Here is a 25,996-nt window from a genome sequence, read left to right as displayed (position 1 = left end):
TCGCTTCAATGGAGTGCCTTCGTGCTCCTTTTCCCCGACTCGCGGTCTACGTCAAGGTGATCCACTATCCCTGTATTTATTCCTTGTTGTTGCTGACGGTCTCTCATCTTTGTTAAGGCAGTCGGAGAGTTTGGGTGCTCTTGATGGCCTCAAGGTTTGTAGACGTGCGCCAAGCATTACGCACTTATTATTTGCCGATGATAGTCTCCTTTTCTTTCGTGCAAACATGGAACAAGCAGCTGTTGTCAAACACCTCCTCTCGGTGTTCGAGAGATGCACTGGTCAGCTGCTCAGCCCGAGCAAATGCTCCCTATTAATGAATGAGTCCAGAGATGAAGCTGTCTGCGGACAAGTGCGTGATCTGTTGGGGGTCCAGCGAGTAGATTTTGAAGCGGAATATTTGGGGCTTCCAACTCCACATGGCCGGATTAAGAGAGGGGCTTTTCAGCTTTTGGAGGAAAGATTTCAGAAGCGCATGTCGGCTTGGAAGGAAAAAGAATTATCTGCAGCTGGGAAGGAAGTTCTTATTAAATCAATTGCACAAGCTTTGCCAAATTATGTGATGAGTGTCTTCAAGCTACCAGCCACCCTTTGTGAGGATCTTATGCGCCATATCAGAGGCTACTGGTGGGGTTCAGAAAAGGGACGTCGAAAGGTTCAATGGATTCCCTGGGAGAAAAAAATCATGCCTAAAGGATTTGGAGGGATGGGGTTCAGAGATCTCCGATTGGTTAATCAGGCATTATTAGCTAAGCAGGCATGGAGATTGATCTTTTATCCTGAGAGCTTCTGTGCAAGAGTTTTGAAGGCCAAGTACTTTCCAAATGGCAACTTACTTGACACTGTTACAGCTGGTGATGCTTCCCCTTCCTGGAGGGGTATTGAACACGGCCTTGATCTGTTGAAGCATGGTGTTGTGCACAGGGTGGGTGATGGTAAGAGCATACGTATCTGGCGCGATAATTGGATACCAAGGGCACATGGAATGAAACCAGTTGGGAGCTGTCGACCATGCAGGCTCAGATGGGTGTCTCACCTAATTGATGATGACTCTGGAACCTGGGACGAAACACTAGTTCGGAGATATTTCTATGCCTGTGATGTTGATGAAATCTTCAAGATCAAAATTCCTCGCAATAGATGCAAGGATTATGTTGCCTGGCATTTTGAAAAGAATGGCATTTTCTCTGTTAAAAGTGCATATCAGCTGGCCATGAGAAGGGAGAACGGCGAGGGTGTTGTTGGCAGCAGCTCCACTAATCTGGATGGCAGGAAGGTATGGAAGACTTTGTGGGCTGCTCGAGTGCCTGAAAAAGTGAACGTTTTTGCGTGGAAAGTTGCTAATAATGGTATTCCTACACACGCAAATAAATGCTACCGCCATCTCTCGCAATTGGAGGCCTGCGAACTCTGCGGCTTTCAGCGTGAAGATTGTTTTCATGCCTGTGTGCAGTGCCCCCATGCAGCAGCTCTTAGACAGGCCATGAGAGCTCATTGGTTGCTTCCGTCTGAAGAGGAGTTGAGTTTCACAGGACCGGATTGGCTACTAGTGCTTCTGAATCAGTGCTCTCCAGAAGTGATTGATAATTTACTCATGATTATGTGGCGTGCTTGGAGTGTGCGGAATGGTATCCTACGTGCCGGTCAGACGCTTTCTATTGATGGATCCGTTGTCTTTCTCACCAGGTACATGGACTCCTTCAGGCTCCTGACGAAAAAGAATTTGCAGGATGATGGCAAAGGCAAACGCTCTATACTGTCTGCTGGGGGCCAATCTTTCAGGAAGCCAATGAGCGTGAATAAACGGTGGCTACCACCGGCAGCTGGCAATCTGAAGGTGAACGTTGATGGGGCTTTCCTCCCTGATTCAGGCAAAGCGGCAGTGGGGGTGATTATTAGGGACCATGAGGGCCATGTAAGATTATCAGATTGGCGTTTACTTCACCATTGCAGGGATGCTGAAGAAGCGGAGGCAGCGGCGTGCCGTGAAGGGATTGCTATGGCTGCTAGATGGCCGGACATCCCTATGATTCTTGAGACCGATTGTGCTGTCGTGGCTGGGAGGCTGAAAAGAAAGGAGCACGACTATTCGATGACCTGGTCGATTCTGCAGGAAGCGCGTCGCGATATGGTGGGCTCGTGTAGTTTGCAGGTGGTTAAAATTAGTAGGAGTCAAAATAATGTCGCTCATGAGTTAGCTCATTTTGCTCTTAGGTCGGGTGGTAGTCAAGTCTTTTTTAGTTCTTTTTTCTGAGTTTGTTATTTCGTTGGTCTGTAATCATACTCTTTGATTATTAATAAAGTTAAATTTTTCCGCAAAAAAAATAAGACATAGTCCTTTGGCCCACAAAGACCGATGTTTTAGAATTCAAAATCTATCTTAAAATAACTAATGTTAAGGTTATACTAGCTTTTGGGCTCATTCTTCATTAAAATTTTCACCCAGCCGGCACCCAACGGGCAGCTTTCATTCACAGCCCAAGTACATTAACCGCCACCAAGAAAAAAATTAATACAGGTTACTAGGGGCATATACAACAACTTACATATCTACTGATCTCTCTTACTAAATCCCAAAATATTAGTACTTTTGGGACGGAGCAAGTATACCTTGTATTTATGGGACAGAGAGCATACACTAATTATCTACTATATAGTACTAATAAATGCGACTAGATTCAAAATTTCCATGGGTCTATATCTTTCGTAAGCGGTTCAAACAAATAATAATTAGATATTTTTGTTTTTTTGGACCATAATATATATCCTAATTATTATATTCCAAATTTCTTATTAAATGCAATGGTGTAAATATGTTACGGTAGTGCTTTTGTTTAAGTCGTTCAGACGTCCCGTTTTCATCCGGACGCATCGAATCAAACTATCCGCTCCGCTTGCCTCGCTCCGCAAGCGCTGCTCGCTCCCGCCCGCTCACCTCGCTCCTGCTCGTGCCGCTCGCCCGTGTAGACTCGCCCCGCTCTGCTATAGTGGATCAACGGCGCCGAGGCATAGGGCCACGCCACCATCTTCGTCACCAAGCTCTTCAGCTGCCCCAGCCTTATGTCCTTCCTCACCGCCGTCCCCGAGCCGCAGCGTCTAGGTAGGCCTCCCGCGACTAACTCCACCATGGTGGGCACCTCCATTCTACTGCTGCGGCCACCTCCACAATGTTAGTTCGCCGCGCCGCCCTCGTCATGTTGCGTTGAAAACTGCGTGTTGCAAACGTATATTCCATATATTTTATATGCTTTAAAAGTATGTTGCAAGTGTTTCATATAGATGTTGCAAAATTAAACCAGGATGTTGTATATGTTGTAATTGTTTGTACACGTATGTTGCAAGCGTCTATTCCCAATATTTTATCTATTTTTTCAGACGTATGTTGCAAGTGTGTTTATCTGGAAGTTGCATATGTTTCACACTTATGTTGCAAGTGTTTTATCTGGATATCGCATATGTTTGCAATTGTTTTCAAGTGTTTTTTTATGTATTTTTGCAAGTGTTTCAGACACATATTTCAAGTGTTTCATTTTTCTTCTTTTGTATGTTGTAAGGATTACATCTGGATGTTTCAAAAGTAGATCGGGTGTTGCACATGGGATGCGCGTGAAAAACGAGAGGGGGCGCGAGCGGTCCCCGCACGGGCGCGTGGCGCAAGCGACGTTCGAGCGGCACGGGCCCTGCGTGGGCGCATGAAACGTAGACGCTGAGCGGTGCGGGCCCTTGCGTGGATGCAAGAAAAGAAGCGGAAACAGACGGTAGCCGTGGACGTCCGTTCGAATATCCGGACGCTGGCCGTGCCTATCCTCGTTAGGATACGATGCTGATACCACAATTCATTACATATCCACTGATCTCTCGTACTAAATCCTAAGACATCAGTATTTTTAGGACAGACCAAGTATACCCTGTATTTATGGGATAGAGATACTCTAGTTATCTATCTATATTACTAATAAATGTGACTAGATTTGAAAATTCCATGGGCCTATATCTTTCATAAGCGGTTCAAACTAATGATTAGATATCTTAGTAATTTTTTGGATAGAACATAATATATCTTAATTTCCCCTAAAAAACATAATATATCTTAATTATTATATTCCATATTCTTTATTAAATGCAAGGGTGTAAGTATGTTATCCTCATTAGGATACAATGCAGCTACCATGGATACCACAATTTATTTATCCATTAATCTCTCTTACTAAATCTTAAAACATCAGTATTTTTCAGACGCAGGAAGTATAACCTACATTTATGCGACGGAGAGAGCCAGTATACGTACCCTAGTTATATACTATTTATTACTGATAATTTCGACTATATTTGGAAATTCCAAAGGCCCATATCTTTAATAAGCGGTTGAAATTAATGATTAGATATCTTATTTTCATGTAACATATAATATATATCCTAATTATTATATTTTAGATTTCGTATTAAATACTAAGGTGCAAATACGTTAGGATACAGTGCTGCTACCATGGATTTCATAATAGCAATATACTAAATAAAAACAATAGATTCTGATTCCATTAAAGGATCTGCACCGCACTGCCGGTGTGTGTGTGTGTGTGTGTATATATATATATATATATAAAATAGAACCATGGAGTCATGGAGTGCATAAGAGTCATCTGCACAGCACATCGATCAAAACACAGAAGAGAGATGGGTAGTGCTAGAGCGACAGGAGTGTACGTGTGCATCATCCTCGTCATCTTTGCGATACTCTCTTCTAACCCCAGCGCGTACCAGGTGCTGGACGTGAAAGACGGCATCATGCAAAACTGCAGGTTTTACATCTTCAAAAATCTCGGTACACCGGACCCGAAATATAGTAGTCTCTGCTGCCAGGACGTGCGACGAGCAAACGTCGTAAGTGTTTGTCACGACTTTACTGACCAGGACAAGGCAAAAATTGATCTATGGAAATGGGCTAGGGTAACAAGAGTGTGTGGGAACGCCTTGGCCATAGGAACCAATTGTGCAGGCTACGTTGTTCATTCAGCTGCACAGTGACTAGCTTTATGTAACGCCACTTGTGGCAATATAATGGAATAAAGGTCTATATATGATTTGAATGTGTATTGCACCGTCTGCATAACATACCATGATTTCCCTAGAATCAGCCCTTGCGTCTTCTTTAGGACACGGCAAACGGCCATGCGTGCGTTTGCCTAACGCACGACTGACTGTCGTGTACCTCGCGCCGCCCCCTTCCCCTTCTTCCTCCTCACCGGTGAGCCTCGCCCCCGCTGCTGCCTCCTCCCGCCACCGTGGCACGCTAGGGCTTGGCCGGAGCTCCGTGTCCGTGGCCACAGCCGCGGAGCTCACTACTAGAAATATCCACTTCTATGACGAAAATTTTAATGACGAATCCGAAATTATCGTAGAAGAGCGTTTTTATGACGAATATTTTTGGTTCATCATAGATCAGTGGTGACAATCCTGCAACTGTCCCTTTCTATGACGAAATCAGACATCGTCACAAAAAAACGTCATAGAAGAGCGTAGGGTTTCATCACAGATCATCCGCGTGACTCATATGTGACGATCTTCTTTAAAACTGCGACGAACAGGGCTTCGTCATTGAACTAATTACACATATGTGACGAACAATATTTGATCAGTAACGAATGGCTTCGTCATAGATCTTCACATGGTACTTTCTTCATCCGACGTGTACCTGTGGGACCTGCAGTTACTCATCCATGACGCTTATAATTTGTCATAAAAGTCTCCGCTTGATTCTTTCTTCATGCGACGTGTACCTGTGGGACCCTTCTCTATCCAATGTGTACCTATGGGACCTGTAGTTACTCATCCGTGACGCTTGCAATTCGTCATAAAAGTCTCTGCTCAGTCCTTTCTCCGTCCGACATGTACCTGCGAGACCCTCAACATCCGATCTGTGGGACCCGATGGCTTACGTGTCACATGTACCTATGGGATTGTTCTCCATCTCCATCCGACGTATGGGACCCGATGGCTTGTGTGTCACATGTACCTGTGGGACCTGACGGCTCGCATGTTACGTGTACCTATGGGACATTTCTTCATCTCCATCCGACCTATGGGACCCGATGGCTTACGTGTCACTTGTACCTTTTGTGCCGCCGGGGTCTCATAAATTAAAAAAAACTCAATGCCTAGGAGTCGAACCTAGGACCTAGAGGAAGGAATGCACGGTCTTTACCATTGCGCTAGATGCCTGGTTGTATTGACGTATCTTTGGAGTCGTTATAGTATTATATTCTCTGTGTGGATGCCCTACAAGTTGACCTATATTGGATATTTCCCCTTCAAGTGGAAACAAATCTGTGCCCGTTAGACTTGTAACGGCGGCGGCGGCGGATCCCTAATGTGCTGTGGTGGCTCCGGCGTTCTTTTGGAGGCTAGGCGGTGGGGTTGCCGATGGAGCACGATAGCATTGGCGTCCGTGTCCGTTGTGTGCCGCGGCAGAGGCGACGGATCCGATCCATAGGTCTCCTTTCTCGTCTTTTCCTGTTCGCTTCACTGTTTTGGTCTTTGCTTGAACATGAGGTATACAAGAAACATTCTAGCATTGGAGATCTAGTTAGGCCAATGATATGATGATGAAAAGAACTAGGAGGCGGCACTGGTTGGTTTTCTACTGATGTCTTAGTTTTCTACATTTGTTCAGTTTTGTTACTGTAAATGCCTGTGTGCAACTAGGCCTGTTAATTGTTAAGTGCTTGCTTGATTATACCTATCTGTCTAGGCAAACAAATAGGGCCATTGCTTCTGCCTTCAAAACTATTGTAAGTGTCATCCTCTTAATCTTTGTCTGCCTCCTAAGCTCTGAGCTCGTGTACTGATTGTAAGTGTGATAGATAGACTTGATTTAGCTGGAATTGTAATGGTTATAGCTCCATTAACTGCTACTCTAGTTTGAGTTATATATATATCTATGTGGTGCTACTCTAAATTTGTTTGAGGTCGTACAATGAAAATTGTTAATGGTTGTTAAAGTTGCACTTTGGTATGAGTTGTGGACTTCACTGTTGGATCTTTGTTGGATTATTTTCCTTTTTAGTGATCTCATTACTGAGCAAGGTCTCATTCTACTGCACACAGACGAAATGGAGTAGGCCCCCAACAAGAGGAACACACTGGCCAGCCTCATAGAGGATGTCATTTTCGAGATCCTCCGCTGCCTCCCCGCCCGCTCCTTGTTCTATTGCAAATGTGTCTGTCGCTCCTGGAAAAACCTCATCTCGGACCCCAACAACCATAAGAAGCTACCCCAGACTGTGGTATGCTTCTTCTACGACACCGACCAAGGCTATCGATGCTACACCAGAGTCACTGGTGAACACCCCTCCTTGTCCTTCTTGCCCTTCACCTTGGCCAATGTAGCTATATCAGATATCTACAACGGCCTCATCTTATGTTGGTGCCGAGGGGTTGATGGATCATACTGCTATGCCATTTGCAATCCGGCAACTAAGGAGTTCAAGGAACTATGGCCTAGCATCCATTCTATTGGTGAGGCTCGATTGGGTTCGATCCGAAAGCCTCCTTGCACTTCCATGTGATTGAATATATAGAAGAGGAGCAGTTTGATCGGTGCAGGGGTGCGGACATCTACTCATCTAAAACTGTAGCATGGATCTGTAAGAAATCTAAATGGGGCAGGAATGCTTGTGTGACAATTGATAGATCATATAGGAGATCATCATAAACTGTGTATCTTTATGATTTTCTGCACATTATGGGGTACTTGTGGGGCTGATTTGACGGTAGTTACTGACCATTATAAACATCAATATAACCTGAGATAATGCATGAAAATGACCACCAACATAGACTTAGGGGTTTAAACTGATAATTTCTATGAGTTTTGGTGAATTTGTGTTTTCAGCAGGGTTTAATCAGAAAACCAACAAGGGGGGCTTAAATGTCAAAGAAAAAACCAGAATTTTGTCGTGAAACCAACTCCAGAAGGTTGCAGGGGACTCAAAAGCCACGTCACCAAAGCGGAGGCCGAGAGGCTACCAAGTGGGTCCACTCGGCCCCACCTATAGGCCGCCCGGCCCATCAGGGGCCCACCTGCCAGCCTCATCGCTATGTTGATTTCCCACCGCGTTTTAGGATGCATCTAAGCCGTTGCTTAAGTTGGTTTAATCTAAGGGCTCACGTTGTATCCTCAGGGCTATATAATCCAGCCCCCTCCCTCTAGAAAGAATCAAGTCATCAGATCATAAGTTAGGGCTAGACAGAAAACTTGGGTTTCCAGAGATTAGAGATTAGAGCTCTAGTTCTTCAAGTTTCTAGTATAGATTAGCTAGCAAGGTTCAAGAAGAGTGTGGGCTATTGCTCAGGATTCTGGATCTACTGTCTGGAGACTGGTATAGCCATTATATCTCTATATTTATGACTTTGTGCTACTTTAATATTATTATGTTGCTATTTATTATGTTCTTAGTTTGCTCTAGTTGCATGCTTGATATAGTTATGATTAATGATGAGTTTATGCACATGTTCGCAAAGCGCTTAGCACATTATGCGTGTGAGTTAAGTGGTCAACACTATGTAAGCATGGTGCTTAGATATTGTTTGCCTGCGGATGCCCTCTACACTTTGGGTCATGTGGTAGATCGCGGATGTGACACTCCCATTGAGTCCTTTGTAGTCCACTCCCCGTTTGTAGAGCACGTAGAACGTGATTGTGAAGGTAGACAAGCTCTGTTCTTGATCTTCCTTAGTAATGTTCCTTATGCATAGATCCAGAGCTAGTTATACTATAGATGAGAGTGTATATATTAGGGTATACAAAAAAGTTAGTAGATAAGTAATGACTTAGGAATCTTTTGCTCTTAACGAATCTCCTGCTTAGTTGTACTGCATTTTATGAGTCTTCTAATTCTATCTCTAGAATACCACTATTACCTTACACTTATTATTTATTTACCCTTTGACTTACCCCTGCCATAGCATGAGAGTGATTATTATTATTATAAGTATATACATTTGTCAATATCTCTATGCCAACACCACTCCATAAGCTCCTCCCTGTGATAAAAATATAAATAACGATACCTGGTATACTCCCGGGTGCAATGCTACAATGGTATATTATATGTGCACTTGCGGATACTTTAATATATATATTTTTCTCTGAAGTTTACAAGTGTCATTAATAATTACCAACCACGCATTTCTGGGATTATGCTAGAGATGACAACCTAGTAACAAGTGATGCTAAGAAATGCCAACAAGCATTTTTGGTGCCGTTGCCAGGGAGGGGCACATGGCTAAAGAGAATTGACAAAATAAATACTTATTGATAAAATCATAACCTCTGCTTTAGCAGGCTTACCCTTGTTTGTCTTTGTTCATATCTTATACAGAGTATTGTAGACTTGGTTGTGATTCACTAATAATTTCCAATCAAAATCAACCGAATCAAGAGGAAGCTCAACACACCAGTTTCTAAAGTCATGGCTAAGAAGACTCTGTGTGAATTCTCTGCTACAAGCACTGAGAACATCCGCACTGGACCAACACTCAAAACCAACAATCTCGAGTTTGAGCTCAAGCCAAGCCTTATCAACATGGTGCAAGCTACTCCATTCAGCGGAAAGGCACATGAAGATGCTAGTGCTCACCTTCATAATTTTTTGGAGATTAGCAGCACAGTCATCATCAAGGATGTTGCTCAAGACATCATACTACGCCTATTTCCATTCTCACTAGTGGGAAGAGCGAAGTAGTGGTTCTACATCAACAAAGATCATATCAACACTTGGGCAAGATGTTCAAAGGCCTTTCTAGAAAAGTTCTTCCCTGTGGGCAAGACCAATGCCTTAAGAGGAAAGATTTCAAACTTCCAACACCAGAAAGGAGAAACCATTCCAGAAGCATGGGAACATTTTTAGGAATACATTTCAAATTGTCCTCATCATGGGATGGAAGATTGGTTCGTCATGTAAAGTTTATACCATGGATTAACTCAAAAAGCTTATGAACAACTCGATGCCACTGCTGGAGGATCATTTATGTCACTCACCCTTGGAAAAGCTGAAACTCTTATGGAAAAGATAGCCTCTGATCAAGGCTGGTCATCATGCAACATTCAATTATGTAATAAGAGTGTAGAAGTACCAGAAGAGGTGTGTGCACTATCAACCAAGATGGACGTACTGTTGAATGAGCTTGAACAACGAGCCATTTACAAGAAAGATCCTCAGGCAATTCAAGATGCATTCAATGCTCAGAATGTATGTGGAGAATATTTGGGGGTTGAATTCCCTAAATATTAGGAGGATGCAAACATCATCATCAACAACTCTGCTCCACAACAACAGAGACAAGGGTGGAATCAACAACAATGGTTGACTTACCAAGGTAAGTACCCTGGTGTTTACACCAAAATTTAGGAAGAATAACGTGGGAACTCAAAGCTTCCAAGATTGTGTCATTAAGGAATCAATTGCATAAGGATCAGTATCAGCTGATTTAGATATGGAACTAGAATTGGCTCTCTTCGAATGACATCATCAGATAACATCAATGAGCTATAGTTGGCGTCGGGAAAAATATGCTGGACTCTACAAAAAGGAAAATATTAGGGTCCAAGTTATCTTAAGTTAGGGATGTTTTCTTTTATTCCAAAGATCGTAATGAGTCATGTTTGAATAGGATTCATGTTTAGGTTTTGGGTATAAATATTGGACCCCGGCTATTGTAAAAAGAGATCTAATCAATCAATACTAAATTACTTTTTTAGCTTCACGCCAACCCTTAGTAGTAGTAGTGTAGATCTTGGCGAGTTCTTCAATAAGCAGGGCTGCATTGGTTTGGCCGACCTCTGGCTTGTCTGTAAGTTCCGTCATGGCTAATACCTCTGTTTGTAAGGCTGCATCGGTCTGGTCGACCTCTTATGAGCTTTAGTATAAGCTAGTTATCGATCCTTATCTAGTTCAAGTATGGCTGCTTCGGTTAAGTTCGACCTCCACTGCTCGAATTAGACTAAGGTCAAGTTATCGACTCTACTTAAGGGTGGCATCCTTCGGGTAGATTCATCAAGTTACCAATCTTACTGATGTTCTTATTGTTATTAGTTTTAGCAATATCAACCTGCCCGATCGAGATCGATCTAGATTGGCCTCACACCCTTTTAGTTCATCGTTTATTCTATCACATTGCGATGATTCTTACTTTAAATGATGGATTATGTTTTATCAACTGTTCTACTTCGATCTTGATCGTGTGCAGTATGCGGTTAAGGCGTTCTTGATCTTGAGAAGGTTTACCGGCTAGTTGAATCTGATATATAGCTCTCTATTATGGATATAACGATCCGATCGATCCCCACTGTTAGTACTTTAGATCAGAGTATGCTGCTTGGTAGATTTGCTTTCGACTAGGCATGATCCTAACTGTTTGCTATGCCTGCATCGGCTAAATAGCCGATCGCCTATACTTTAATGCTTAAAGTGTGTCTTCATGATTCTGTTAAATGTGAATAGATCTGTTTGCTTTAAAAGGTTTAATCTATTATATTTATTATGGTTGTCATCGATCTGGTCGAACCCCACTGTTAAAGATAATAGATTAGATTCGATGAGTTTATAAATCTGTTCATATTAAATAGTCGATTGTTCTCATGCTATGATCCTTTTTCTACTTGAATTGGCTATTGTAGTCGATTTGCCTGTGCTTTCACACATATAGCATGTCTTTCAGAAACCTGTCAATGTATAGATGGTTTTATGGATTCTTTGGCTTTAGTTTGTTATTATCATCATAGTTGCATCAATTCGGTTGAACCTCACAATTGATGGTAGCATATTAGATTCAGAGCGTTTGTAGATCCATTTATACTAGACAGTCGATTTTGTTTGCATGTTATATCCTTTCTCGTTAAACTTATCAGCTCAATGCTTTACACCGGTTATATTTATCTAGCTGATGATGTTACTTATATCTAGGCACGTTGCATTCATTACTATAAAATTAATCATGTCCCATGAGTGTTATAGTCCTTAATAGTCGATTTCTTCTCGTATCGGCTATTTAGTCGATTTTCCCGTCTGGCTGCTCCCAAAGCAGCACACTTAGATCTGTCTAGAAAAAATCGGCATGTTCCACCATAAATTATCGATAAATTTTCTCTCCTTGTCAATTGCAGGTCAAATTGACTGGCATGCCCTCGGGAAATTCATAGGATCGACTGGTTCTATGTTGAAGCCAAGCGGATCTCTAGCCTTGCTCCATCAAGCAGATCCTTCCGGCTTGCTGCGTGTTGACATTTTTGTGCCGACACGTGTTCTAGCACGCCTGGTGGGACCCCACAATCATCATGGAAACTCACAACAACAGTGACATCCTTATTTTGCCTTATGAAGACCTACTTGATGAGGATAAAGATATCATTGGTAAAGCAATAGAAGAATTTTAGAACAAGTATTTGTTGTCCTACACCAAGACACATGATAATAAAGTTGTTCAGAAATATCCACTACCAAGAGTTTTGATGCATGTGTAGTTAGATATAGACAAAGCTGATGATAGACGTTTCTTCATAGATGCTGTAAACAAATCTGTTCATGACGCCATGTTGAACCATAATACAACCTTTTTGAGCACATTCCACAATACCATGAAGGAGGTGTTTCATGGATATCCAATTGATCAGGTTGGACCGGCTTACTACAACATCCCACATCTATCAACTTAGGCGACTAATCAAGCCGGTACTAGCCATCAAGAAGTAGCACTAACTGGTAATGATGATGTCTAGGCAGTTTAGAGCTCATCTAAACAAGTTCAAGGTGCCACTACTAATCAAATACAAAATAATCCTGGATTATTAGTGCCGCATGTGCAACAGCCGATGGGGTAAGTTCAGAATCAAATGGTTAATTTTGGCACAACAGACCAGATACCGTCGTCGGCTCAAAAAATAGCGCCATCAGTCCAAAGGATTCATTAAGATACAGATCCCAGCATTTACAACTAGAGACTTCATGCAGCAAACCAGCAAAGGACCCAACAAATAGAGATTCTACAAGGGTATCATTATGGCACATATTACAATACCCTTCAGATGATTCCAAATTCGGGGTATCAAGATACCCAAAATTTTAATCCATGGATGGGTCAACAATTGTAGAGAAATCTAGATTCAAGTGCTAATGAGTAGTTGCTCAGAGTGACCGAGATGATGAAGAATTAGTTTGGTTTGAATCCGAAAGGGTAGACCTTTTCATACAAATGTCCACATCTAGAGTGGTATGATTTGGTTGCACTTCCTACAAATTATAGGCTCCTAGAGTTTGCTAAGTTCGCTGGCCAAGATAGCACAAGCACAATAGAACATGTCAATCGATATCTTACATAGTTGGGCAAAGCATCCATTGAAGAGGCTCACCGAGTTTGTTTCTTCTCCATGTTCCTATCAGGACTAGCCTTCACTTGGTTTTCATCGTTGCTAGTTGATTCCATTGCTAATTGGGCTAACCTGGAGAAGAAGTTTCATACATATTTTTATACTAGGATAGGAGAAAACAAAATCACATATTTGATGACCATAAGGCAGAGAACTAATGAATCGGGTGTCGAGTTTCTTTAGAGGTTCCGAGAGACCAAAAATTTGTGTTTCTCATTGAATCTAACTGATGATCAACTAGCTGCTTTGGCTATTCAAGGAATGTTGCCAATGTGGAGAGAGAAGCTGCTAGGGCAAGAGTTTGATAGTTTAGGTTAGTTGGCTCGAGTGGCAGCACTCAATAGCTAATTCCAAAATATGCATAGGGATACCCGATTCTAGAAGAATGCCGCAATTGCCGAAGCCTATAATCCATATTCAGTTGATGATGTCGATGAGAATGATGAAGAAGAAGAGATTGCTACAGCTGAATGGAATTAGGTTAAGAAGACAATAATGGTGCCAAATCCTTGGGGAAGAGGAATCGAAGAGAGCTATGATTTTGACGTCACAAAATCGAACAAGCTCTTTGATTTCTTGCTTGAGAGAGGACAGATCAAGTTGCCTACCAACCATGTTTTGTCACCTCCTAATTAGTTGAAGAATAAGAAGGTCTGCAAGTTTTATAATGCTACTTCTCATTCTATTAACGAGTGCAGAATTTTTTGGCAACATATACAGAGGGCTATTCAGCAAGAGAAGCTCAAATTTGATACACATCGAAAGATGAAAGTTGATGATAATCCTTTCCCAAGAGATTAGAATATGGTTGATTCAAAGTTGCTCAAAGGGAAGACTAAGGTCCTAACATCAACCAGAGCAAAAGAAATTAGAACAGTCGATCCTGAGATGCAAATATTGGCTGATGAATATAGAGAGATTAGAAGATGTTGCGACCAATAGAAGAGCCGATATGAGTAGGGAGACACGTCAAGGGATGGAGCAATAAGGCCACGTGTCACATCTCAAATTTTGTTGAATAAATGGCAATGATAGAAGGAAAAGGATTATCAGTGTTGGTTAGAAGAGAAAGAATACTAGCATCAATAGGAGAAAGAGAGGTATGAAAGAAAGCAAGCTAAATCACAATGGAATTATTCTTTCTTCGGACATTGTTGGAATAAAGGTTTGAAATTGCCTACTAGAAATGATTGTCCAAAGTGCAGTGAACAATATTGGGAGTTTAGGCAATCTCATGACAACCGCTGGTCTATCCATACTCGAGATGAGTATCATCATAATAATATGGATCGGCGCTTAAAAAATAGAAGTGTTCATGATCGGCTTGGGAAGCGAGTTGTTGATCAAAACTAGGCTGATTTTGAAGAAGATAATGAGGAAGAATATGTTTAGCAGAAAAGAAGCCAGAAAAGAAGGGTGCAACGCCTAAGGAACAGAGAGCTAGAATAGGCTTAGGCATCTGGTAGACCTCAAATGTGACGTGCTAAACAAACAGCCGATAGGGATCAACCATCGGCTAATATTCAAATGGCTTTTCTATTGCCATCAGAATTTAGAGCTCCAGTAGATCAAGAAGTGTATTCAGATTTTGGTGAATTGGAGTATGAGGAGACAATTGCCAAGTTGACAGTGGTACATCAAGCTATATTCAATAAGCTAGTCAAGCATCGACACTTAAAGGGTTCGTATGTAAAAGGTTTTATTGATGGGAAGCTAATGAGCAAAATGTTGGTAGATGGGGTTACTTCTATCAATCTTATGCCTTATACTACTTTTCACAAGCTTGGCAAGGGACTAGGAGATTTGATTGAGACCGACATGATGCTTAAGGATTTTGGGGGTAATGCATCCAAGACCAAGGGGGTAATAAATGTCGAATTGACAATCGGAAGTCAGACTTTGCTCACCACATTCTTCGTCATTGATGGGAAAGGTTCATACAATTTACTCCTTGATCACGATTGGATTCATGCAAATTGTTGTGTACCATCGACTATGCATCAATGCTTGATTCAGTGGCATGGAGATGATGTTGAGCTGGTTCATGCTAATGATTCTGTGAGTATAGCAACAACTGATCCATTATATTGGGAACTAGAAGACTTTGAATGTTTTTCTAGCAAACTATGGGAAGGAGGCTTCATTAAAATCAATGATGAAAGCCAACAGCTAATCCAAGCAATTGGCTCTGAGAGTTTGTTTTAATGAACAATCCAATAGATGGTACAGATGGTGGACTAGGACATGGCTTTACGTCGGCCAATGAATTAGAAGAGATAGATATTGGTCCTAGAGATAGACCTGGGATGACATATGTGAATGCTAAGTTGTATCCTAAGTATGAGTAAGAGTTGATAGATTTATTGAAGGAATTTAAAGATTGTTTTGCTTGGTAATACTATGAGATGCCTGGTCTAGATTGATCAATCGTTTGATCTTTGGTCTGAAGAGTTCTGGTGTGACCTATCAAGAAACGACCAATGGAAAATGTCTGAAGGAATATTATCCTAGCATTTGGATCAATACTTGACAGCTGATTTGTTCAGTCATTGGCTCTAATAGCCGGTACTAGAAGGGTATCTCCTTTATCTCAAAATTACCCCAAAAGGGGGAAAAGCCGATACGAGATGTATCGCCTATAGAGCAAAAACAAACACAGAGACAATCATGATGTATACAAAGACATTGCAGAAAGTACACTGAGATATGATCATAGAAAAATAAAAGATTTTATTCATTGATTAGTTTGCCCTAAATACAAACTAATCAAAGACATTGTTTATCACATCCTGAGTGGATGTGATGTCCACGATGGCCTCCGCTACATCGATGAAGTCCTTGATCAACTCCTTGTGCTCCTTAGGGTCGTCGCCCATTGGGAAACCAGTCTTCATGGTATGGAGTTCGTACCTAGTCTGGACCTACGCCGTGGCCAGCACCACCGATGTGCCACGACGGACGCCATGAAGGGCGATCTCCTAGACATGGGCCAGGATGTCATGGAGGCGAGCGTTGATGAGGGGGGCCTAGGCGTTGATGGCCGCCATAGCCACATTCACCGCTAGTCGGAGGGACTCCAACTGTACCGTCAAGGCTGGCGATCATAGAAACAAAGAAGCTATCAAGATAAAGATAGTAGAAATTAGAAGAAGAGTTTTCTTGGAGTTCATCTTACTCGCCACCATGGCGTCAGATTCGGCTAGCCACGCCCAAGCAACATTAGCCTCTTCCTCGGTAGCAAGGAGGGTGGCTTGAGAGGCCCCAAGGTGGATCTCAAGCTGACTGTTTTCCTAAGTTGCCTCGGAATAATGGTCCTAGGCTGTCCTCCACTCCTAGAGGAAATGCTAGGCGTCATCGCTCTTGTAGGAATTGAAGGAGTCCGATGACAAGTCCAGCATGGAGGCAGCATCAGATGCGGCATTGGAGGGCTCGCTGGCCTTAGGAGGAAGAGGACAAAGGCTGTCATTCAAGATGAACCTATAAACAAGTTAGAAAAGTTCATTGCCATGAGAAGAAGATATTGATCTCACCTCATACGACGGAGGCGCTGGCTCATTGGTAGGTTCTCCAGAACCTCCTCCACTACACGCTTGCCCCGATTGTCCTTGCTAGCCATAGGGTTGATTGGATCTATAAAAAGGGGGAAGAAAACCGCTATGGGGTTTGTGAAGGCAAAGAAGCGCAAAGAACAGAAATAGTTGCAACTATAGATCTATTCGAGGCCAGTGCCCTCGACTGGTATTTATAACCATGAAGTGAGGTAGTAGATATCTCGGGACGTGCAAAAGACAACCGCAATTAATAGAAGGTGAAGCGCCGCCCCACTAATGCCAGAGAGAATGTGGCATTGATAACTGAGGATGAAAGATTGAGGAGTTTTCTTAACGGAGGCCGTGTTTTCAGACTTAATTGGATTAAGGTCAGGGGTCTAGAATCGGCTATTTTTAAATCAGCACTTTAGCCGAGACAAGAAAGACAATAGATCAACAGAAAATATGGTTATCATTAGTTCCACACAAAATACATGTTGGTATGCAAATTACAAGTTTAGAACATCCTGGATTGCTTTCAATGCTTTTAGCCAGATAGCATCGACTTCTGTGATTTGTTGCTTATCTTCTTCGGCTGATCTAGGAATATTCATAAGGCTGTTGCAGATGGCCGTGCCTTCTCTGACCTTGGTCAGCAGTTCTTGTTTCTTCTACTTAATGGCATTAGGTATTTGAGCCAGATTGGACTTATGGTGATCGATGGTAGCCTTCACGTTATCCAACTCCTTCTCAAGTTCTGCACGCTTGGTTTCTAGTTGATTCAGCTCTAGCTCGATCCTGAGGGAGGAGTTCTTCAAATTATCGATCAGCTATGCTAGTTTTTTGGCCTCTTGTCTGTTGGAGTTCTTCTTGGCAAATAAGGCTTCATGATTAGATAGATTCCTCTAAGCCTTTTTCACCTTTGAGGCTTGATCTTCAATGATGGATAAAGGTGACAAGACTTTGATGATATCTAGGGATAAATTATCCTTAATGGCTAAGAAAACTCATTGCATTGAGTCTGTATCTTGGACCAAATCAGCTATATCCTTCTCAAGCATTGGCAATATGTCCCTTAGCAAATTTTTGGTCTCTTCTGATAAATCTTCTTTAGAAGAGGTGGCTGATGAGCTTATTTCATCTTCATCTATATACTCTTCAAGATTGAAAGAATAGCTCAGAGCTAGAAAATTAAGTATCTATATATAAGAAAATCTTGTTAGGAGGATTGAATCAGTTTATAATAAGATAAACGGTGAAGTGGACACAATACCTTTTCTATGGTAGTCTCTATCTGAGAAGAAGGAAAAGCTAACGATGCACCAATGGTATCTAGTTGAATTGGCTCTGAAGTTTCAACACTGGTATCTGCAAACATCGAGAAAGATTTTTTTAGTTCATGTTTGTTGCAGAAGGATAAAATAGATATATGATTTTCTTTCCATTAGTTGTGTGCTGAACTAGGGAATCGATAGTCTAGGTGACAACAACAATAGGATCATTTTCAATGGGTAGATTATCAGACTCCTGCTCTTGCATGGGTGTTTCCTCAGTGAGTGTCTGGCATAATAAATAGTCAGATGAAGGGTAAAAATTGAATAAAAAATTAAGAGTTTGGAGGAGATACCTTGGCAACATTAGGAAGTGAAGTGGGAGGATTCTCGTCTTCTGCTGTCTTAGAAGCATCGGTTGTTTCAACCAAAATCTACTCCTTTTGAGGATCGGCTGATGAAGGTTTGGTTGGTGCTGATTTAAAAGCCTGGGACAACAGTTCAGTGCCAAGAGCAGATTGAGATGCAATGAATGATAACTGTATGGAAAGAATCAGAATTAGAAATTGAATATCATTTTGGAAGAGGATGAATTGTTTTATCTGAGCAGTTGATGTTTTGTTCTGCGAAGCCTTTTCCCAATAATGGTTTTCTAGGTTGTCCCCTTGGCTGCCTTGTGTTTGGAAGATTGGTATGTTATAATTGTAGAAGCAGCCTGGGTTTTCATTAGCTTCTTCAGTGGAGGTGTAGTTGATCCTAGTCTCGTGGTTGGACATGGTGGATAATACTCTATGGCATGCCCTTTTCTGTCCACAATTGGGGGATTGAATTCAGCATCCTAGAAGGGAGTTGTGTTAGATAAGTTGACAGAGGGACTTTGGTAGATGATCTTTATGAAAGCAAAGGAGTTAGCTAGTTACCTCACTATCAGAAGCAAATCTTCATCCAGAGATATGCAGCTAGGATGAACTGGCCCGCAGAAGAGGTGGGAGTGCCATTCTTGCCACCAGAGATCATATAAATGGAAAGTGAAAGATGCTCTAGTCCATTCATGCAGATAGAGGGAAGGAAGATCTGATCCTAACTGAAATACTCTAAAAGCTTCCATTGCCTCACTGATGCCTTCTCTTGGTTTCAATATATCTTTAAAAAATAGTCTAGAGGGCAGTTGGCCAAGACCAAGTTGACGAGCTATGAAAGAAGGGTTGTAAAACTCATAAGTTAGGAGGTTGCCTAGAAGAAAGGAACCTATAGACATTTTGCCTTGGCCATGATGAAATTTGGCTAGAAGAACAGAAGGTTTGATGAAGGAATTGAAAATTGCAGCTGTTGTTTCGTCTGAGCAGCTTGATTCAAATCAAAATTTGAATGGGAAGACCAACTCATTATTCTAATCCTCATCATAGGGTAGCCAAGTTAGAATATCTACATCAAATCCTCTATAGAACTTCTTGAAGAGATGGCCAACATCGACAACAACTGTTATGGCCAATGCAGCTTTACCATAGTTCATGCACTGATGGGTTCTTCCTTCTTCGCCTCTGTATTCCTCATCAAAGTTGGAGGAGGGAAAGCTCAAATTCTGGAGATTTGGCTTTACAATCTTATGCATATACAAATTTAACCACATTTGTATCAACCACCAAGGGCCGCTGATGGTGTGCACTGCTTCATTCTTCAGCAGCTGAGCGGCCTCCTGATGCATCAAATGGTAAGCTAATCCCAACAGATACTTTCCAAGAGGAATCTCAACGCCTACAGCTAGATTCTCTACCATGAGTTTATGATTATAAGTCGGACCACAAGATGACCCATAGAAGATGAATCTTTCTAGCCACATGTTCAGAAAAGTCACATGTTCTCTTTTGCTAACAGTCGATTCATTCCTGATGTGGTTCTGAATGTAGCTTGCCCATCCTGTGCAATATGATATTTTGGCCAATTTCTTTGATCCAGCACCTAAGAGTTCATATGTCTGCATTGGTCCTGTTATTCTAAGGCCAGTCAACATAGAAATATCAGCCAAGGTAATAGTCATTGGGCCGTGACCAAAGATGAAAGCATTCAAAGTGTTGGACCAGAAGTAAGAAGCAACAATTAGGAGTGAATCATTTCTCTCCATTCCAGACAGTGAAAGGGTCAGGCCTTGGTTTAAATTGTGAACTTCCCAGTCTCCGTCCTTTTTGTCTAACACTCTATGGAACCAATCTCTCCATCCCTTAGGCATTTTGGGCCAATTCCTAAAGGGGTTTTTGGTGTTCCAAGAATATAGATCTACCAAGGACTGCCTAAAAGGAATTCGATTGGTTTCTTGGCTGATAAAATTCGAAGGATTAACATCTCCCATGGTCCAAGGTAATAAGCAATTGGGACGATAGATGAAGGGATCAGAATTTCATTTTCCATCCCCTAGAAAGCCAGATGAGATAAAACTTAAGGAAGAAATATAGAGCAGCGACTGAAAGTTGAAGGGCCGAAATTTGGAGACATACCTTAGGAATGTAGTCACTGGTCACCATTTTAGTTGGAATAGATCTAAATCTAGAAAAGGTTGCCGAGGAATGAGTTGGTGAGCTACTCGAGCAGAGGGAAAACTGCTAGGGTTGGAGCCCTAGTAGCAGTGACTTTGGTTGTTGAGGCTTGTTCGAAGAAGGGGAAAGTAGATGGGCCGAATGAATCAGAAATGATACTATTGGGGTATTATATAAAATTCAGACCAAGAATATCAAGAGTCACGCGTATATCTCAGAATAAACGGTTGTGATGTGGTGAATAGGTAAATACAAATTTTGGAATAAAATTATTTTTATCCCAAAATTGGGGGCATGTGTTTACACCAAAATTTGGAAAGAAGAACACGAGAACTCGAAGCTTCCAAGATTGTGTCATCAAGGAATCGATTGCATAAGGATCGGTATCAGCTGATTCAGATGCAAAACTGGAATCGGCTCTCTTCGGATGACATCAGCAAATAACATCAACGAGCTATAGTTGGCGTCGGGAAAAATATGTTGGACTCTACAAAAAAGAAAAGATTAGGGTCCAAGTTATCTTAAGTTAGGAATGTTTTCTTTTATTCCAAAGATCGTAATGAGTCATGTTTGAATAGGATTCATGTTTAGGTTTTGGGTATAAATATTGGACCCCGACTATTGTAAAAAGAGATCCAATCAATCAATACCAAATTACTTTTTTGGCTTCACGCCAACCCTTAGGAGTAGTAGTAGTGTAGATCTTGGTGAGTTCTTCAACAAGCAGGGTTGCATCGGTCTGGCCAACCTCTGGCTTGTCTATAAGTACCGTCATGGCTTATACCTCTGTTTGTAATGCTACATCAGTTCGGCCGATCTCTTACGAGCTCTAGCATAAGCTAGTTATCGATCCTTATCTATTTCAAGTACGACTACATTAGTTAAGTTCAACCTCCACTGCTCGAATTAGACTAAGGTCAAGTTATTGGCTCTACTTAAGGGTGGCATCCTTCGGGTAGATTCATCAAGTTACCGATCTTGCTGATGTTCTTATTATCATTAGTTTTAGCAATATCAACCTACCCAATCGAGATCGATCTAGATTGGCCTCACACCCTTTTAGTCCATCGTTTATTCTATCACATTGCGATGATTCTTACTTTAAACGACGGATTATGTTTTATCGGCTGTTCTACTTCGATCTTGATCATGCGTAGTACATGGTTAAGGCATGCCTGATCTATAGCTTGCTATTATGGATGTAACGATTCGGTCGATCCCCACTGTTAGTACTTTAGATCGATGTATGCTGGTTGGTAGATTTGCTTTCGACTTGGCATGACCCTGCCTATTTGCTATGCCTGCATCGTCTAAATAGCCGATCGCCTATACTTGAACGCTTATAGTGTGTCTTCATGATTTTGTTAAATGTGAATAGATTTGTTTGCTTAAAAGGTTTAATCTATTATATTTATTATGGCTGCCATCGATCCGGTCGAAACCCACTGTTAAAGATAATTTTTCTTCTACTATGAAAGACCAACTTAGCTATAATAAAAAGATAGAATTCTAATTAGCCTAGTTGGCTACTGCTCTGCCTTTTGCCACTAACCTTGAGAAGGTAAACACCATAACTACAAGAGGTGGCAAGTCTACTCGTGATCCACCATATCCGACAAGGATAGGCAAGACACCAGTGGTAGTGCAGGAAGAGGAGAAAACAACCGATGAAGTTGAAGAATTTGGGCCACAAGAGCGAGAATTACAACAAGATTTTCATAATATGACTCTCCTAGTGTTTCCACGTAGAAATCGGAAAACCAAAATGGATGAGCAGTTTGGTAAGTTCGTAGAGGTAATTCAAAAGCTATATATCAATATTCTATTTCTAGATGCCATATAGGTACCTACCTATGCGAAGTATCTCAGAGACATCCTCAACAACAAAAGACCACTGCCTTCCACTGAGGTAATTAAGATAACAGAGGAGTGTAGTGCGACCATCCTAAATACTTCACCTGTTAAGAAGAAGGATCTAGAGTGTCCCACTATCGATTGCTCAATCACGAGCCAGAACTTTGAGAATGCGTTATGCGATCTTGGAGCAAGTGTTAGTGTCATGCCCAAAAAGGTCTTCGACAAGCTCAACTATTAAACACTCATGCCAACATCAATGTGTTTGCAACTAGCCAACCAATCGGTCCGCTACCCTATGGGAATCGCCGAAAATATTCTGGTAAAAATATGAAACTTTTTCATCCCTGTAGATTTTGCAGTACTTGATATGTAGGAAGACATGAAGACACCCCTCATTCTTGGGAGACCCTTCCTGAGCACTACAAATGCTCACATTGATGTCGGAGCTGGAGAAATCAAATTACATATCAGTGGAAAGGAAGAGCGATTCACCTTCAAGCCAAGACCAGAACAATGTTCTAATTTGGAGTGGCATGAAAAGCAAGTGCAACCATTAAGGTCTCCATCTCTGGGACCGATGGATGCACCCGAAGAATAAACCTAAACGGAGAAGCTCGGTTCAGAGGACTCAAAATCCTGAACCCTTGCCGGTAGATAACTTGGTAGTTATCCATATTTACTTTTTCATATTGCATTAATCATTTTATCTTAGCATATTTACTTTTCAACATTTGCATCATAAAATATAAATTCTCATCTTGGCATTATAAAAATCTAAGCCCCATGTAAATAATTTTTATGGCATAAAAACCCATGAGAAAAATTTATTGTGGAGGTGTAAAAATTTAAAAATACCATCATTCATCTTGTAGTATCATAAAATATTTTTGCATTGCATCGTTATATGATAGAAATACGGGAAACACATGAGACCCACTCAACCACCACCCATCACTTCCATCACCTCCATCTCCACTCAACCTCCATTATTCACCTCCATTCCCACTCACCTCCATTCTGTCAGTTCACCACCAAAAGGAGCACCGACGGAGCTGATCACTTGCTTAAGGATGAAGCAAAGAACCACCAGGAGAAAGAGGAAGCCACTTGGCCATTGTGTGGGGCCGACTAGCCCCACCACTAGGTGGCCGGCCTCCTGTTTCCCCCGCTATAAATCCTAGTGCCAAACTTGCTGCTCTCGGCCATCACACAACACAATCCTAGCTCTTGAGTTCAAAAATCTAGAAGAAAATTTCGTAGTTGAATTTCCTTTGGTAGAAGTAGTGTTGGAAAAAGAAAGAGTGAGAGGAAGTTTGAGTCCGAAGTAGTGTTAAAATCTTGGGAAAGAGAGGAAGAGGCCCTGCTGAAATTTAAGCAAGAAAAATAGAATTTAAGAGTGGTAGTGCTGTCCAAATCAAGAGAGGAAATTAAAAAGAATTTGGGTGGAAGACATGCTAGAATCTTGATTAGAATATTCACAAGGCAATCTCGGACGACTAACCTCTGGACGACTGACTTTTGGAATGACTAACCACTAACATTTTTATTTTCCTAATCCTGTTCCATGAGTTTTGTTGTTTTTTGTCTATTTTGCAGGAAAATGAGCAAGATCACCGGCAAACTCAAGCGGGCGATATTGTTCCGTTCAACAAGAAGTTCTTCATCCCGAGCAAGCACCAACATGGAGGTTGATCCTCCGTCTCTTGCTGTTAGAGCACCATCCCGATCAGCCCCGTGGAGAGGAACATTCTTCTACAAGAAAAGCAGCTCAAGCTCCAGAATGATAGGGAGAAGAACATCTACAAGAAGCTGAAGGACTAGGATTTTGTCCTCACCCCTACCTTCGATCTAGCCCTACTTCAGTCCATAGGTATGGACTCCAAATTTGAACTTATTTTTAAGGCCATAGAATGGGAGGATACATGGGAAATAGATGAGTCAGGGTGCAAGCTTTTGACTATTGAATTTTTATGCACTTTACAAACCACCAACTCGGAAGTCTCATTTAGGTTCTTTGGGAAAGAATTTTCTTTTTCCTAGAAGAACTTTAGTGAGCTTCTAGGATTCCCTGCTCAGTGCACAATTGATGTAGACTTAGCTATACAAGATTTTGATAGGATGAAATTTTGGAGGGAGATATCAAAAGAAATAGTTTGCTACTGCCCTCGCACCAATGACATTCATCACCCTACTTTGCGGTTCATACACAAATGGCTAGGATTTTCTCTTTTTCCTAGAAATGACTTCCGCATAGTTAGGAATGATGAACTGAAGTTATTACATGCCATGGTTGAAAGAAAGAACGTCTCACCTATAAAATTCATAATGGCATAATGGGTAGAAATTCCTAGACTAAAGGGAGATGTTGGGTGCACTTCTTTGGTCACCCGCATAGCTAGAAATTTGGGTTTACTAGCAAACGCTTCTATTACATACATTGATAGTCCCCGATGGATTATTGATTATGGTTATTTTAATCATGCACACATGTTAAAAAAGGGCAAGGATGGGAAAATAGTCATGATGTATATGGACTACATAAATGAATTTCCGTTACCAGACTAGAACCTCGGTCTGTATGTGGTAGATTCATTTGTCTTTGATTTGTAGAAAATAGAGCAAGCACCTCACAGGAGTGCTTCTACAAGGATCACTCGCAACCCATAGTCGTGGTACCGTGGAGACAACCCCATTCCAGAAGGCCCTATGTAACAACCCAGAATTTTCCTGGAAACAAAAAGAATAAAAATCACAACTACAAAATTTTTTTTCTTAGAAATAGCCAATGGTTGGTGACTGTCTTGTAGGAAAACTACCCTAGCTGCATAAGTAGTACCTATTGTAGATGTTTATATCCTCGAATTAAATTAAACTTGCATGAGTTGCTTCTTATGTTCTTTTGTATTGATTAACAAAAGCAACAACATTTATTTAATTATTGAAATAAATGTGTATGCATGTAAGAGCTAATTCAATTAACCTAAATTGGAGGAGCCCCTTTTGGCCCTGGAGCACAATCCAGTCCGTTTCCACAGCCCGCGAACGAGCTCCAGCCTGGCAGGCCGCACACCAGCAGCCGTAGGCCGGCCCAACTCCCGCCCCAAACGGCCCAGCCAAGGAGAATCCGCAGGTAGCCTCGTCTCCACCGTGGCGGGCCACGAATCCGGCGCGGCCCGACAGCGTCAAGCGGCCCAGCTGGGAGCTGCCCTCTTTTCTCTCCCGGTCACCGCCAGCTGGGACCCCGTCATCATCACCTTCCTTGCGCCTCTTCTCCTTTTTGCGCCGAGTCAGGACAAAGGAGGAGGAAATCTCCATCGCCAGCCGTTCTTTTCACGTCGGTTGTCGACGGACGCGCGGATGCGACGCCACCTCATCTATCCGCAC

At 41.8% G+C, this 25,996-nt stretch overlaps 1 protein-coding gene and 1 non-coding gene across 2 annotated transcripts; one reads left to right on the top strand and one right to left on the bottom strand.

Moving 5' to 3' along the window:
- The first annotated feature begins 226 nt into the window (after positions 1-226).
- Positions 227-24,304, top strand: LOC136515531 (uncharacterized). Its single transcript, XM_066509094.1, has 5 exons — positions 227-1,276; positions 1,454-1,506; positions 1,687-2,131; positions 20,132-20,251; positions 24,209-24,304. Exons 1-5 carry the CDS (start codon positions 227-229, stop codon positions 24,302-24,304), a joined length of 1,764 nt encoding a protein of 587 aa, XP_066365191.1.
- LOC136519322 (small nucleolar RNA R71) lies at positions 9,834-9,940 on the bottom strand. Its single transcript, XR_010774872.1, has one exon. It is a non-coding gene; the product is annotated as a small nucleolar RNA R71 (small nucleolar RNA).
- Positions 24,305-25,996: the final 1,692 nt, after the last annotated feature.

The sequence above is a fragment of the Miscanthus floridulus genome, chromosome 17 (assembly GCF_019320115.1).
Source record: "Miscanthus floridulus cultivar M001 chromosome 17, ASM1932011v1, whole genome shotgun sequence".
Taxonomy (NCBI): Eukaryota; Viridiplantae; Streptophyta; class Magnoliopsida; order Poales; family Poaceae; genus Miscanthus; species Miscanthus floridulus.
The sequence above is the reverse complement of the archived record's forward strand: the minus strand, read 5'-3'. Positions and strand labels throughout refer to the sequence as shown.